The 13,161-nt window shown below is 40.6% G+C and overlaps 1 protein-coding gene across 1 annotated transcript; it reads left to right on the top strand.

Annotated features, from left to right (window-relative positions):
- The first annotated feature begins 201 nt into the window (after positions 1-201).
- Positions 202-3,134, top strand: LOC143509718 (galanin receptor 2a). Its single transcript, XM_076998549.1, has 2 exons — positions 202-716; positions 1,699-3,134. The coding sequence occupies exons 1-2, from the start codon at positions 370-372 to the stop codon at positions 2,438-2,440; spliced, it is 1,089 nt and encodes a 362-aa protein (XP_076854664.1). The 5' UTR covers positions 202-369; the 3' UTR covers positions 2,441-3,134.
- Positions 3,135-13,161: the final 10,027 nt, after the last annotated feature.

The raw sequence follows: 13,161 nt of genomic DNA, 5'->3' as shown, positions 1-13,161 counted from the left end.
ATGAAATGCCACAATTGTAATATGAAATGTACTAGTTCTACACCATGCGTTTATCTACTTATGTTGCTGCATGCGTTTACACAAACTAATTAAAACGCTTACATGTAAACGCCACATAAAGACTATGACGGAAGGAGAGTTTCATATATAGAAAATGAGATGTATAATATTTTACGACGTTCAGTCGTTATGTGCGAGGGAAACGAAGGACGTCCTTTTATCGGCCGTCGAATCTACTCTGTCTTCACGCGCGAATTGCGCCCCCTTCTTCAGTCCTCACGCGCTCGGAGACGGTGAGGTGAAAGTTTCTGGCGTCTGCCCACACGAAGTAGGTGCGCCCACGGGCTTTAGATAGGACAGGGACGCACGATGAACGCTTCCCAACAGATGCATCTTTCTCCAAACAGGAAAGTTGAATCTGCGATAATTTCTTTAGTGTTTTCCGTTATTTTTCTGGTCGGCACAGTGGGGAACAGCCTTGTACTTGCCGTCTTGTTTCGCAACGGACAGACGAACGCCAAGACAACAAACATGTTCATCCTGAACCTGGGACTTGCTGATCTCTGCTTCATCGTGTTCTGCGTTCCTCTCCAGGCGACCATATATACCATGGAGGAATGGGTCTTCGGTCCGTTCGTGTGTAAGGCTGTGCACTTCGTTATCTACCTGACGATGTACGCGAGTATCTTTACGCTTGCCGCCGTATCGTTGGACAGGTGCGTGTATACCCTGTTAATTCCCTTGCAGTCATTTATAAAGCATTGTGCCTTTTTTGTTTGTTTGTCAAAGAATTGTTGTGTTGTTTGAAATTAGCCCTGGATGTGAATGGAACTTCACTCATGTGCAAAACAAAACTATTTGGATTAGTTTGGATTTTGGTTAGTTGTGGTATCTCTTTAATATTATGGATAGTCACTAGTAGTACACATTGTGTCAGGACATAAATAAACTATAGTTTACTATAGTTGCAAAAGTTAGGTCAGCAATAACCCAAGGAAAGTGTCAGTGATAACTGTGCAGATGTGCTTCCTTCTGCTTGACTACAATTACAATTACAAGTCCAAAATTCTTGTCTAAAATTGTGTATTTCTGCCATAATTAAACATAAGGTGCATAAAGATTGTTTTTAGGTATCAAACATGAGACTCTCTCTTAAATGATATTTTCTACATGCTGCAGAACTATGAGCCAGGCAGAAATCTTAGGTAACAAGGAACTAATCAGTTAGTCTTACCAAAGGTAAGAACTAAGCAAGGAGAGGCAGTATTTAGTTATTATGCTATTTCTAAATGGAACCAGCTGTCGGAAGATACTAGAAGAGCTCCAACGTTTGATGTTTTTAAATCCAAGGTAAAAATGTATTTATTTGAACTGGCTTTAGGTTAGTGTAGCCTATTTTAATTGTTTTATTTATCTTTTAATTATTTATTTACTCTGATTACAGTTTTATTGCCTTTTATTTTATCTTCTTTAATTGTTTTATCTTTTAATTATTTTATCTTTTATTTTTATATTGTAATAATTTGATTTCCTTTAAAACCTTGTTTTAAATTTTTATGTATTATGGGCAACACCTTCCCAAGGTGATAGACCCTGGGTCGTAATAATCTTCTTTCCTTTCTTGTGTAAAGCACTTTGAATTGCCAGTGTGTATGAAAGGTGCTATATAAATAAACTTGCCTTGCCTTACATTTCCAGATATTTAGCCATTCGCTATCCACTACGTGCCAGAGAAACAAGAACCCCTCGTAACGCTTTGATCTCCATCGGGGTGGTGTGGACTCTGTCCCTGCTGTTTTCCGGTCCCTACCTTAGCTACTACCAGCAGATGGACCTGGACGGTACTGTCGTGTGCATCCCTGCCTGGGACTTCCAGCACCGCAGAGCCATGGATGTCTGCACGTTTGTGTTTGGCTACCTCATACCTGTGCTGGTCTTGAGTCTCACCTATGCTCGGACAATCCGCTACCTGTGGACGAGCGTGGACCCCATGCAGGACATGTATGAAAGCCAGCGTGCCAAACGCAAGGTGACCAAGATGGTGATCATCGTAGCTGTGCTCTTCTGTCTGTGCTGGCTGCCTCATCACCTGGTCATCCTGTGCATGTGGTTCGGTCACTTCCCCCTCAACCACACCACCTACGTGCTGCGCATCCTCTCACACCTGGTGGCTTACACCAACTCCTGCCTCAACCCCATTGTGTACGCACTGGTGTCCAAGCACTTCAGGAAGGGCTTCAGGAAGGTGTTTGGCTGTGTTACTCAGAAGCGGGCGGTGAACCGGGTCCATGTGGCACCGCAGGGCCAGACAGTCAGCCTGGTGGAGGTTGGCTCCAGTGACACGTCCAATCAGAGCGAAGCCCTAGGCAGGGTGCGTTTCTGGAACAAGAAAGGCAGAAGGAGATTGACCAGCACATTCATGACCTTCAACGTTACTTAAACTGCTAGCACATCACTGTGGTGTTCGTGTCAGAGCTTCAACAGGCCTGTCATATCCAAAGGACAGTGGAAGCAATGTTTTAACAGTGTTTTGATTTGTGCATGGATCTGATTTAAACATGATAAGTGGGTGAAGTGGACTCCATGTTGTTAGTGAAAAATGCACTCTCTTTCAAGTTAGAGATTGGTTGATAATATGTGAATCAGTGTTCATAGCAGCTATCATCACAGATAGAGTGCTATTGCTGTGCATTAAAGAAATTCAGGGCACTTTAACAAAGTTATTTAACAAAGGCTTTATTTAATGAAGCCAAATATGTCTGCTCAGATCAATTCAGTAATTGTGGACAGTCATAGTGGTAATTGTAAGCTTTTTATTTTAGTTGTAAGTCAGTTCAGTGGCAGTGATAGTGTTTTGTGAATGCTCTGGTCAGCTTTGGTCTGGTCACCATACTGTATATCCTCCAAAGTCTGTATGTTTCTCTGAGATTCTTAGAACATCAGAAGTGATCAGCACACCGGTGCTGTTGTCTATAACATGAGCATCCAGTGATGTGGTGTAGGATCTGGAGAGTGAGTGGCTAGTGCTTGAGTGGTGGGAGAACGTGGCACTAATGCACCATCAGTGGAAAATGCACCATGTTGCAGCTTCATTTAACACACGATGTGAGCAGTAGCTTCATAATAAAGGATAATCTGCGCCCAGTCGTGTGGCCACGTACTGCGTGTGTGTTGTTTAATGTAAGAGCATGTAATGGTCTATCAAAAAAGACCTAATTCTGACCATGATGAGGACTTTTATAGTGCTGATATGTGAATTATGTGAATATAGTATCTGTGATGGAATGGTGGACTGAAATATTTGTTTATTAATCCATTACTGCATGCATGCCTTAACTCAATCAATCAATCAAAGTTTATTTGTATAGCGCTTTTCACAACACATGTTGTCACAAAGCGTTTTACAGGATTTAAAAGGTTAACAATACTATGGGTCCAGAACCCTAATGAGCAAGCCAAAGGCGACAGTGGAGAGGAAAAACTCCCTATGATGGTGGGGAATAGGAAGAAACCTCGGGAGAACCAAGACTCAAAAGGGAACCCATCCTCCATTGGGCGCCCCGTTAACACACAAATTACACAAAATACAGACAAATACACAAGTCACACACAAATCACACAATCAGACTAAGTAAAGGTAAAAATGAAAGTTCTGGGTTATGATATTGTCACTGTAAATGTCTGTTGATGAACGCCAGGCTTTCATTCTTTAACTTTGAAGACTTTAACTTTCAGGCTTTAACTGATTGCTTCCCTACTCTTTCTGGCACAATAGATTTGTCCACACTAATTTATTCATCGTTTCCATTCACTCCTTTGTCTCATCACTTAGAGGTTTGACAGTGATGTGTTAAGTTAATCTGCAGGTCACTTTAGTAAAATGGAAGAAAAATGTTTTTCCACCTTGGTCCATTGCTTGGTCACTCTGAGTGACTGCACTACACGTGTGCTCAGCTGAAAGAGCCAGAGCTAATCATTGATCCGCTTTTGGACCATCGGCAGATGCAGCAGTAGAGCAAGTCAACAGAGCTGTCCTCCAGGCACACACACAATGGCTGTCAATGGGTGCCCACATACATTACATGTAGAACCAATTATGTTATGTGCCAGACATATAAAAAAAGATAACTTAGTTCGACAGTGTTCATCCCCCAAGTTCATTTTACCATGTAAACAAGCATAAATACAGAATACATGCTCTTAAGTGTGCATAGACCATGCTGTAGAGGTTTCACTATATGAAATAGCTTGCTGAAACCATGCTGTGAGCTACTCCAAGGTGCTGTGTACACAGACATCACCAGTCGAGCCACGCTGCTCTGACCAGTCCCACATTTGTTGCAGTTATTCTCTTGACCATAATGGGTCAGCTCTGACTCTCCACTTCCACTGATCAACACCTCTGTCTTGTATGTGAAGCTATATTTCCTGTGCCATAAAAAGCCCCTGTATCCATTGTGTTCTTTGTGGAGTTTCACCAGACCTCTCTACACTGCTTCTGATTCACGTGTTGCCTCAGTTTGGTTTGTGCTTACATCCATCTATCCTCAGAGACAGGTAGAAAAGATTTGTACCAGGTGGGCAGTCAGCTTTCAGTGGAGTATCAAATAAGCCATCTCATCAAGTTCACGAAACATCGGGACACACAGCATAATGCCCTCAATGCAACAATGCCTCATCCAACTAGGGAGCAATGTTGTGCTCTCCGTTGTCTAAGACGCTACCTCAGGTGTCAAACTCAAGGCCCACGGGCCAAATGAAAGCTTAAAAAGCCTAATTGTCCATAAGACAAATACGTGCAGTGACCAAAAACTACATCATTCCCCACAGTGTTTCCATATCGATGCGATTTTCCCAATAAAGTGTAATGGAGAAATACAGATAGTGATCCCAAAATGTCCAGGAAAAGGAAAATCGATGCAGATGGACGGGCGTTTCAAGAAAGATGGGAAAGCAAATACATGTTTGTGCTTCAAGGAGAAAAACCGGTATGTCTTGTGTTAAGAAGCAGTGACGGTTTTCAAAAAGTAGAAAGAGTACTGAAAAATTGTAATTGAGTAAAAATATCTTTGCCTAAATTCTACTCAGAGTAAAAGTACAAAATTACTTCATTTAAAATGTAATTTGAGTAAAAGTTACTTAGTTACTTTCAATTATTTAATGCAAAAAATGATGATTCATGAATCAAATTCAGCACAAGTTGTTTTAATCGATTTCAAAGTGTATTTAAGTGCACATCCACACTTGCAAAATATCAGCTGGGCTCAGGAATATACTTCCTCACAGCACAAGGACAATCACAACCTGTACCATAAAGTGCAAACAATTTTCAGTCCTATTGTCCAATGGGCAACACTATGATGAGAATAAAGACATTTAAATGACAAATTATTAAAAAAACAAGATACCACAAATCAAACTCAAATGCAACAGGATTCCACTACTCACAATAAAAGTCCATAGGATCCCACAACTCAAAATAAAACAATATAAAATGCCCATAGAATCTCACCTCAAAAAAAAAAAAATGCTCATAGGATTCCACTATTTAAAACGCTCACTGGACCCAACTATTCAAAATACAGTGCCCACAGGATTCCACTTTTCACAATAAAATGTCCACAGGATCCCACAGATCCTGATAGATAGAAGATTTAAAGATATAACAATCTCATTCTTTTGGAAAAAAAGTGCAGAGATTACGACCTGATTATGAGACAATGGGAAGGGCGCGCACAAGGCAAGGCCACGCATGTAACGTTGGGTGTACCCTCAAGTACACACCGCGTCAAAACCATGAGAGTAGAAGACGCAAAGAGCAAAATGTGTGCGTGTGTCCACACACACACATAAGCAGCAAAACCAATCACACAAGACGTGGAATAAACTCAATGTGTAGAAAATAAACTTGACCGCAAACACACGTTCTGTTGTGAAAAAATGCAACAGAAAAAATGCAACAGAAAAGACGCAGAGAAAGAGATAAAGCAGGGGGGAAACTTGCTCACTGCTGATTGCGCCTGGAGAGTGCCTCTAGTGTTGTTAGGAGGAGCGGCAGCCGAGCCAGCCCTGACAATGCAATTGACTTTCATTTCCGGGACTAAGAAGTTTAAATTTCTGCCCGCATTTAATTTTTCACCATCAATATTTTTTTCTCAGTAATGTGAGGGGGTTCAAATGTAGCGAAGTAAAACTACTTTTTACTCATAAAAAGTACTCAATTACAGTAACGTGAGTAAATGTAATTCGTTACTTTAAACCCCTGGCGAATACATGTTTGTGCTTCAAGGAGAAAAAGCCGTATATATTTTGTGTTATGAAGCAGTGGCGGTTGTCAAAAAGTACAATTGACATTGGCATTTTGAGACCAAACATGGAGCTAAGTATGCCAAAATTAAGCATCAAGAAAAACACCAAATTGCCAAAGAATTAAAAGGCAAACTGCGATCGCAACAGAATGTGTTCACAACCACAAACAATGCGGCAGTAAAAACTAGCTTTGTTGTGCCTGAATAAATCGCTGCACTTTTTCAGTCTTTTTCAGAAAGACAATTGTTGAAGCACAATTGCTATTTTCAGTTATATGATATTTCAAGTCTTGAACAAAGTAAATGTGATATCTTTGATGTTATTTTTCTTTATTCACTTGGATAGTTTGATCGTTGATTGATGGAGTAATGTGGGCTTCATAACATAACAAATTAAATGGATTTATTTTATAATAACAGAGCAGCAATCAAACATATTTTTTACATCTATGCAAATATATATATGTAATATTTTGTGCTGTGCAGTAGTAATGTGTTTTGAACTTGCTCTACGATGGCATTTTTACTGTGTCAGGAACACTTCTATGACCAGCAGAGTGGATCTGGCTACTTGGCCTGGAGAATAAAAACTGTTCAGCGCAACTCTGCAGCTCAATCCCAGAGATCCTCCACCAGCACAGCCTATCAAGATAGTCCAAAAAGAAAGGGGAAGGTTCACTGCCCTGATTGATAAGCAGCTGCTTGGTGAGGAGTGTCTTGAGGCAATATCCTTTTTGATATCCAACTGATGAATTGGCAGTCAAAGAGAAGATGAGGGCCACGTTTCAGTATCAACACTGGTTTCAGATCAACAGTGCTCTTCAACAGTCTTGGATGTCTTCCCACAATTTCTTAACATCAGTGGCTTGATAAGACAACTTTTGTATTACTATTATTATTGTTTCTACTACTATTATCTCTCAAAGTATACACTTTTAACCTGAAATAGAATAAAAATGCATATTCTGTAGATTGACCAAGACTTCACCATGATGTTTGGAGAGGAGGTGTCTGGCAGATTTTTGGCAAAATTGCCTACTTTTTTCAAACCTAGGATCCTTACAGAGTGCAGACAACAGACTAATGAGCACATTGAAGAGCTCTTGTCTGCGCAGCACAACACAGGTGAGTCTGGTTAGTTTGGCGAACTCTTCTCTTTAGAGTTTTTTCATTTATGTATTATCTGAATGTGTCTATTTTTCCTGTTTTTCGCCTAGGCTGGGACAGTGATCTGTCAAGCATTCTACTGTTGCTTCACATGCTTCCACCTACCTCCAAAGGCCATAAGAAGAAAACCAAAATCAGCTCGTGTCAAGCTGAGGACAATGTTGTGAGATATCTGCAGGTATGCAAGTCGTACTGTACTTATGCGTCTATTCTGATGATCCTATTTCTTGGGTTGAATCACTTTCTTATTGTCTGTTAGCTATTTTAGCATTACCTTGATTATAATTTCTCTTAATATATTGTCAAAGATGGGAGCCAGTTTTGAAACCTTCCTTGCTGGTATTGAACCGGAACAGCCCTTCCTCCTGTGTGTTGGTGAAAACAAGAGCAGCATCCAAAGATTCTACATAATCATTGATCACAAGGCCATCCCTTGCAAGGCACAGACCTCCTTGGCAGCTTTCGATGAGCTCTTCAAGGCTCACTTCATCTTCAGCATCAACTACCATGAATCCCTCTACACCTTCTATACATTCATCCAAACCACGGCTTTTAATATTGATGTCGGAAATGCTAAGGAAAGTCCCAGAGTCAGGGAGCTACGAGCAAGAGTTTTGCACAACGCTTGAGGTGATAAATATCCTTGGATACAAATATGTTACTTTGTTTTGTCTGTAAAGCACACCACAAAAGTTCTGCATTGCTTTGTCAGCATTTAAGACTCTACCATGGTCTATATCCCGGAAAGACATTACGTTTAAAATGTGGACAGTTGGGATGTTGTTTATCATTTTGCACTTATTCAGGTTTTAAAAAGCATATTGTTCATTTCCATAGAGATGCTCCTTTGTCTAAAACTGCTGACAATGTGGACACTCAATGTTGGAGGAACTTGTTAATGACATTCATAGTGAAGCAAGAGAAGCAGTTCTTGGCTGTACTTCAGAAATTCAAGGCATAGATTTGGAAAATAAATTGGAAAAATGCTTTTTCAACCTTGAACACTAGAGTCAAAAGACAGAAGTTCTTTGAGGAAAAGTGTGAAATTGTTGAACCTGTTGAGTATGTTCTTGGGGTGCGGTTTGATGTTTGCAGAGATCAAACAACAGGACTTTACAGTCAGGTCCCTGTAACAGATACATTTGTGTATACACCCATACTAACTCTTAAGTCCATGTTCAGGAATGCTGAATTATGTGAAAGTTTTTTGAAAGCCAAACTTCACGAAGAAGGCATTTATAAAGACATATGTGATGGTTCATACTTCAAAAGTAACATGTTGTTTTCCCAGAAAAACATGCTCTTCAGATTCAACTCTATTTTGATGAGTTTGAGACCGCAAACCCTTTAGGTTTAAAGAAAGGGATTCACAAACTTGGTTGTATTTACTTTATTTTGAGGAACCTTCCCCCAAAATATAATTCTGTGTTGATGAATATACATGTTGTGGCTCTTTTTCACTCGCAAGACCTGAAAACCTATGGCTTTGATGACATCCTAAAGCCTCTTGTTGATGATCTTAAAATTCTTGAAACTCAAGGAATTGAGGTGCCTATCTCAGACTCACCATTGCTTGGTTCTGTTATACAAGTAACAGGTGACAACCTCAGTTTACATGGACTGTTTGGTTTTGTTGAGTCTTTCAGTGCTACATATTTTGTTTGACAAGTAAGGATGAGTCACAGTCCGTTTTTACTGAAGATGACCCTGTTATGATTTTTCGTACAAAGAAATCCATGCAGAACATTGTGCAGCTCTACAGGAAAATCCTATATTGGTTTCAGTATTTGGTGTCAAAAGACATGCTTACTCAATACATTCAATTTTTTCCACACCTCTGACAATTGTGCAGTTGATATAATGCATGATTTACTTGAAGGTGTAGTACAGTACAAACTCAAACTTGTCTTTCAGTACCTTGTCAACCAAAAGTATCTTTCTTTGGAATCATTGTCACAGAGGATTCAAAGTTTCAACTATGGTTATATTGAGAGAAAAAATAGGCCAAGTGGATTGAAAATGGATGAGGCTAGCAAGGATCTTGGACTAAATGCAATTCAGTCTTGGTGTCTTGTGAGAAATGCTCCTCTTATTTTTGGTGATGTATTGGAAAGAAATAACTGTTACTGGAATCTGCTGCTCCTCTTGGTTCAGACTGTGAATATTGTGTTTTCACCCATTGTCACTAATGGTATGACTTACTATTTGAAGCACTTGATTAAGGACCATCACAAGCTTTTTAAATCTTTGTTTTCACAGAAACATTTACATTTACATTTATGGCATTTAGCAGACGCTCTTATCCAGAGCGACTTACAAAAGTGCTACGTAGTTGCTTGTAATCTCCAAGGTAGTATAGATAGTCCTGAACACAAGGTACTCTAAGCTGGAAAAACCACTAGACGAAAGTCATATGATACCTAACGATTATGCCAAGTCATTATTATACCTGAATATACACATAACCCGAGGAAAAGGACAGTAAGCAATTCATATAACCCAATTATGCACAATACCTGGGAAAAAGACAGTGAGCAATACCTATAACAAACACCTGAGGAAAGAGACGATAAAGCACAGTAGACGAAAGCATAATTATGTAAAGTGCACTTGAAAGAGGTGGGTCTTCAGTCGGCGTCTGAAGACAGCAAGTGACTCCGATGTTTGGACACACAAGGGAAGTTCATTCCACCACCTTGGAGCCAGGACAGAGAAAAGTCTGGATGCTTGTCTCCCATGTGTCCTGGATGATGGAGGGTTAAGACGAGACATACTTGAGGCACAGAGGGCTCTAGGTATGCTTCTGGGTTTTACCATGGCCATCAAGTAAGGAGGAGTTGGACCATTCTTTACTTTGTAGGCCAGCACCAGGGTTTAATATTTGATGCGGGCAGCTTCCGGAAGCCAGTGGAGGGAGCACAGCAAGGGAGTGACATGGCTGAACTTGGGAAGGTTGAAAACCATTCGAGCTGCAGCATTCTGGATCAGTTGCAGGGGTTTGATGGCATTCATAGGAAGACCAGCCAGGAGGGAGTTGCAGTAGTCCAGTCTTGAGATGACAAGGGACTGGAGAAGGACCCGAGTGGCCTCCCTAGAGAGAAATGGCCAAATCCTCTGAAAGTTGTGAAGGGCGAATCTGCATGATCGTGTTGTGTTAGCAACGTGGCCCGTGAAAGAAAGTTGATTGTCAACAACTACACCAAGGCTACGCACTTCCATGGATGGAGTGATCACAGTGTTCTCGAATGGGATAGAAAGATCACGATGAGGACTGGCTCTTCCAGGGATGTACAGCATCTCCGTCTTGCTTGGGTTAAGCTTTAGGTGGTGAGCTGCCATCCAAGAGGCAATGTCTTTTAGACATGCAGAGATTCAAGCTGAAACCTGTGTGTCAGAAGGTGGGAAGGAAAAGAATAGCTGGGTGTCATCTGCATAACAGAGACGTGCAGCCATGTGCAGAAATTGTCTCACCCAGTGAGCGGGTATAAAAGGAAAAAAGAAGTGGACCCAGCACTGAGCCTTGTGGAACCCCTATGGAGAGTTTGCATGGCGTGGATGTTGATCCTCCCTATGTTACTTGGTAGGAATGTCCCTCCAGGTAGGATGCAAACCACGTCCATGCATTGCCAGTGATACCAAGGCCTGAAAGGATGGACAGGAGGATCTCATGATTGACTGTGTCAAAGGCCATCAAAAGGTCAAGCAAAATCATAACTGATGATAGTTCAGTTGCTCTAGCCGCATGGAGTTTCTCAGTCAATCTCACTTCAAGCAATCTTCAAAAGCAACCCTGCATTAAATAATGTGATGAAAAAGCTAATTATTTTGAATCATTACGAGTATATGTATAAATATTAGGGGTGGGCATAGATAAATTTTTTTAATCTAGATTAATCTCACTGAAATCTTGAAATTAATCTAGATTAAAATGGCTCATATACGTGCTACCCAAGTAATGACTAAAAGTCTTTGAGATAGGCTTTCTTAATACAGAGGGTGCATTACACCAGGGGCTCATCTCCTGTTTCCAAAATGCATGAATGACTGTTCTACTTTGATACTTGGAAAAAAAACATGCTTAATAAAATGAAGGCTACTCGTGTTCAACAGTTTATTCAGTTAAACATGAATTTGTAAGCCTACATACTGTACATTAAAGGGGGTTGATAACATGTTTATTCAGCTAAACATGAGATTTGAAATGTAAGCCAGTGGTTCCCAAAGTGGGAGGCGCGCCCCCTAAGTGGGGCACGGAGCTTGGAAGTAAGTCCCGGGCAGTCATGGCCTGGTGGTTAGGGAACTGGTCTTGTGACCGGAGGGTCGCAGGTTCAATTCCCAGATCAGAGGCCATGACTGAGGTGCCCCTGAGCAAGGCCCTTAACCCTCAATTGCTCACTTGTATAAAAATAAGATAAAAATGTAAGTCGCTCTGGATAAGGGCGTCTGCCAAATGCCATAAATGTAAATGTAAGTAAAACATGTGCACATGTGTCAATATTAGGGATGCACCGATTCTGATATTAATTCCTGAAAAAATTCTAGGTGACAATGTGACCGATCCATAAAAACAGATCTATTCAGTCTAATTCTATGCTTGTAACGCTTTTCGGAGTTAGTTCAACCTTAAATATCCACTCTGTCCCGGATAGAAGTGAACTTGGACAGTTCACAGAGGAGAGGTGAATCGCTGACTCGTACTCGCGCTGGTGCTATTCCACTTAGTCCGTTTATTTGCTGGTTGACCAAAATAAAGCTGGGCTCCAGCACTACTTGACTGTTCGTACATGAACTGGTGAGTTGTCCAAAGCTCATTGAATGCGTTACTTACAGAAATAAAATAAAGAGCAATGGTCTGAGTCGGTCTACGGCAGAAAGCTAAAAAAACAACAATATTCCATACGCGCGCTCAACTCGCTCCCTTAAAGACAGTACACATATTTCTGGCTGTTACATGCTTTGTGCTCTGCGTGATGTCTGCGCTAGCAAACTAGCCGCATAGGTATTGCTGTTTCTCTTATTTCATCTCCTTATTTATTTAAAATGATATTTAGAATTCTTGAACCATTTCAAAGGTTTCTTGCAGTTTATTTTTTTCATGTTTGACCAAAGTTGTGAACCTATTGTTTTTGTCTGTTTCAGGTTCTTTGGTATTTTACATTCAATGTTATATTCATAATTGCACTGAATGAACAAATGCAAGTTGTGTTGTTTTTATGTTTTTATGTGTGTTTAAGTGTGCTATACTGGTGCAGTTTTCAATAAACTTGTAATTCAGTATGTCTGTGTTTAAAAAAAGTTTTAAGTCGATTCAGCACTGTTTTACTCTATCAGATCGGTATCAGATCAATATCGGCCGATACTAAGCCTCAGATATCTGAATGGGTATCGGAAGTGAAAAATGTGAATCGGTGCATCCCTAGAATATGGGGGGGGGAGCGCAAAAATATTCTCATCTACTAAAGGGGGGCACGGCAGAAAAAGTTTGGGAACCACTGATGTAAGCCAACATTTAGTACATTTAACCTGTTTTCGGCGTCGACGACTCTTCCCCTGGGCTGCATCAGTGCTTGACCCAGCGTCAGCAGCATTAGCAAACAAGTGCTTTGCGTTTAAATGGTACTTCAGACTGGTAGAACTCCTACAATAAACTAATTCCGCGTTGCATAAGGTGCAAACAACTTTAGTC

Source organism: Brachyhypopomus gauderio, chromosome 3 (genome assembly GCF_052324685.1).
Source record: "Brachyhypopomus gauderio isolate BG-103 chromosome 3, BGAUD_0.2, whole genome shotgun sequence".
Taxonomy (NCBI): domain Eukaryota; kingdom Metazoa; phylum Chordata; class Actinopteri; order Gymnotiformes; family Hypopomidae; genus Brachyhypopomus; species Brachyhypopomus gauderio.
Note: the sequence above shows the minus strand (reverse complement) of the source record. Positions and strands in the feature narration are given on the sequence as shown.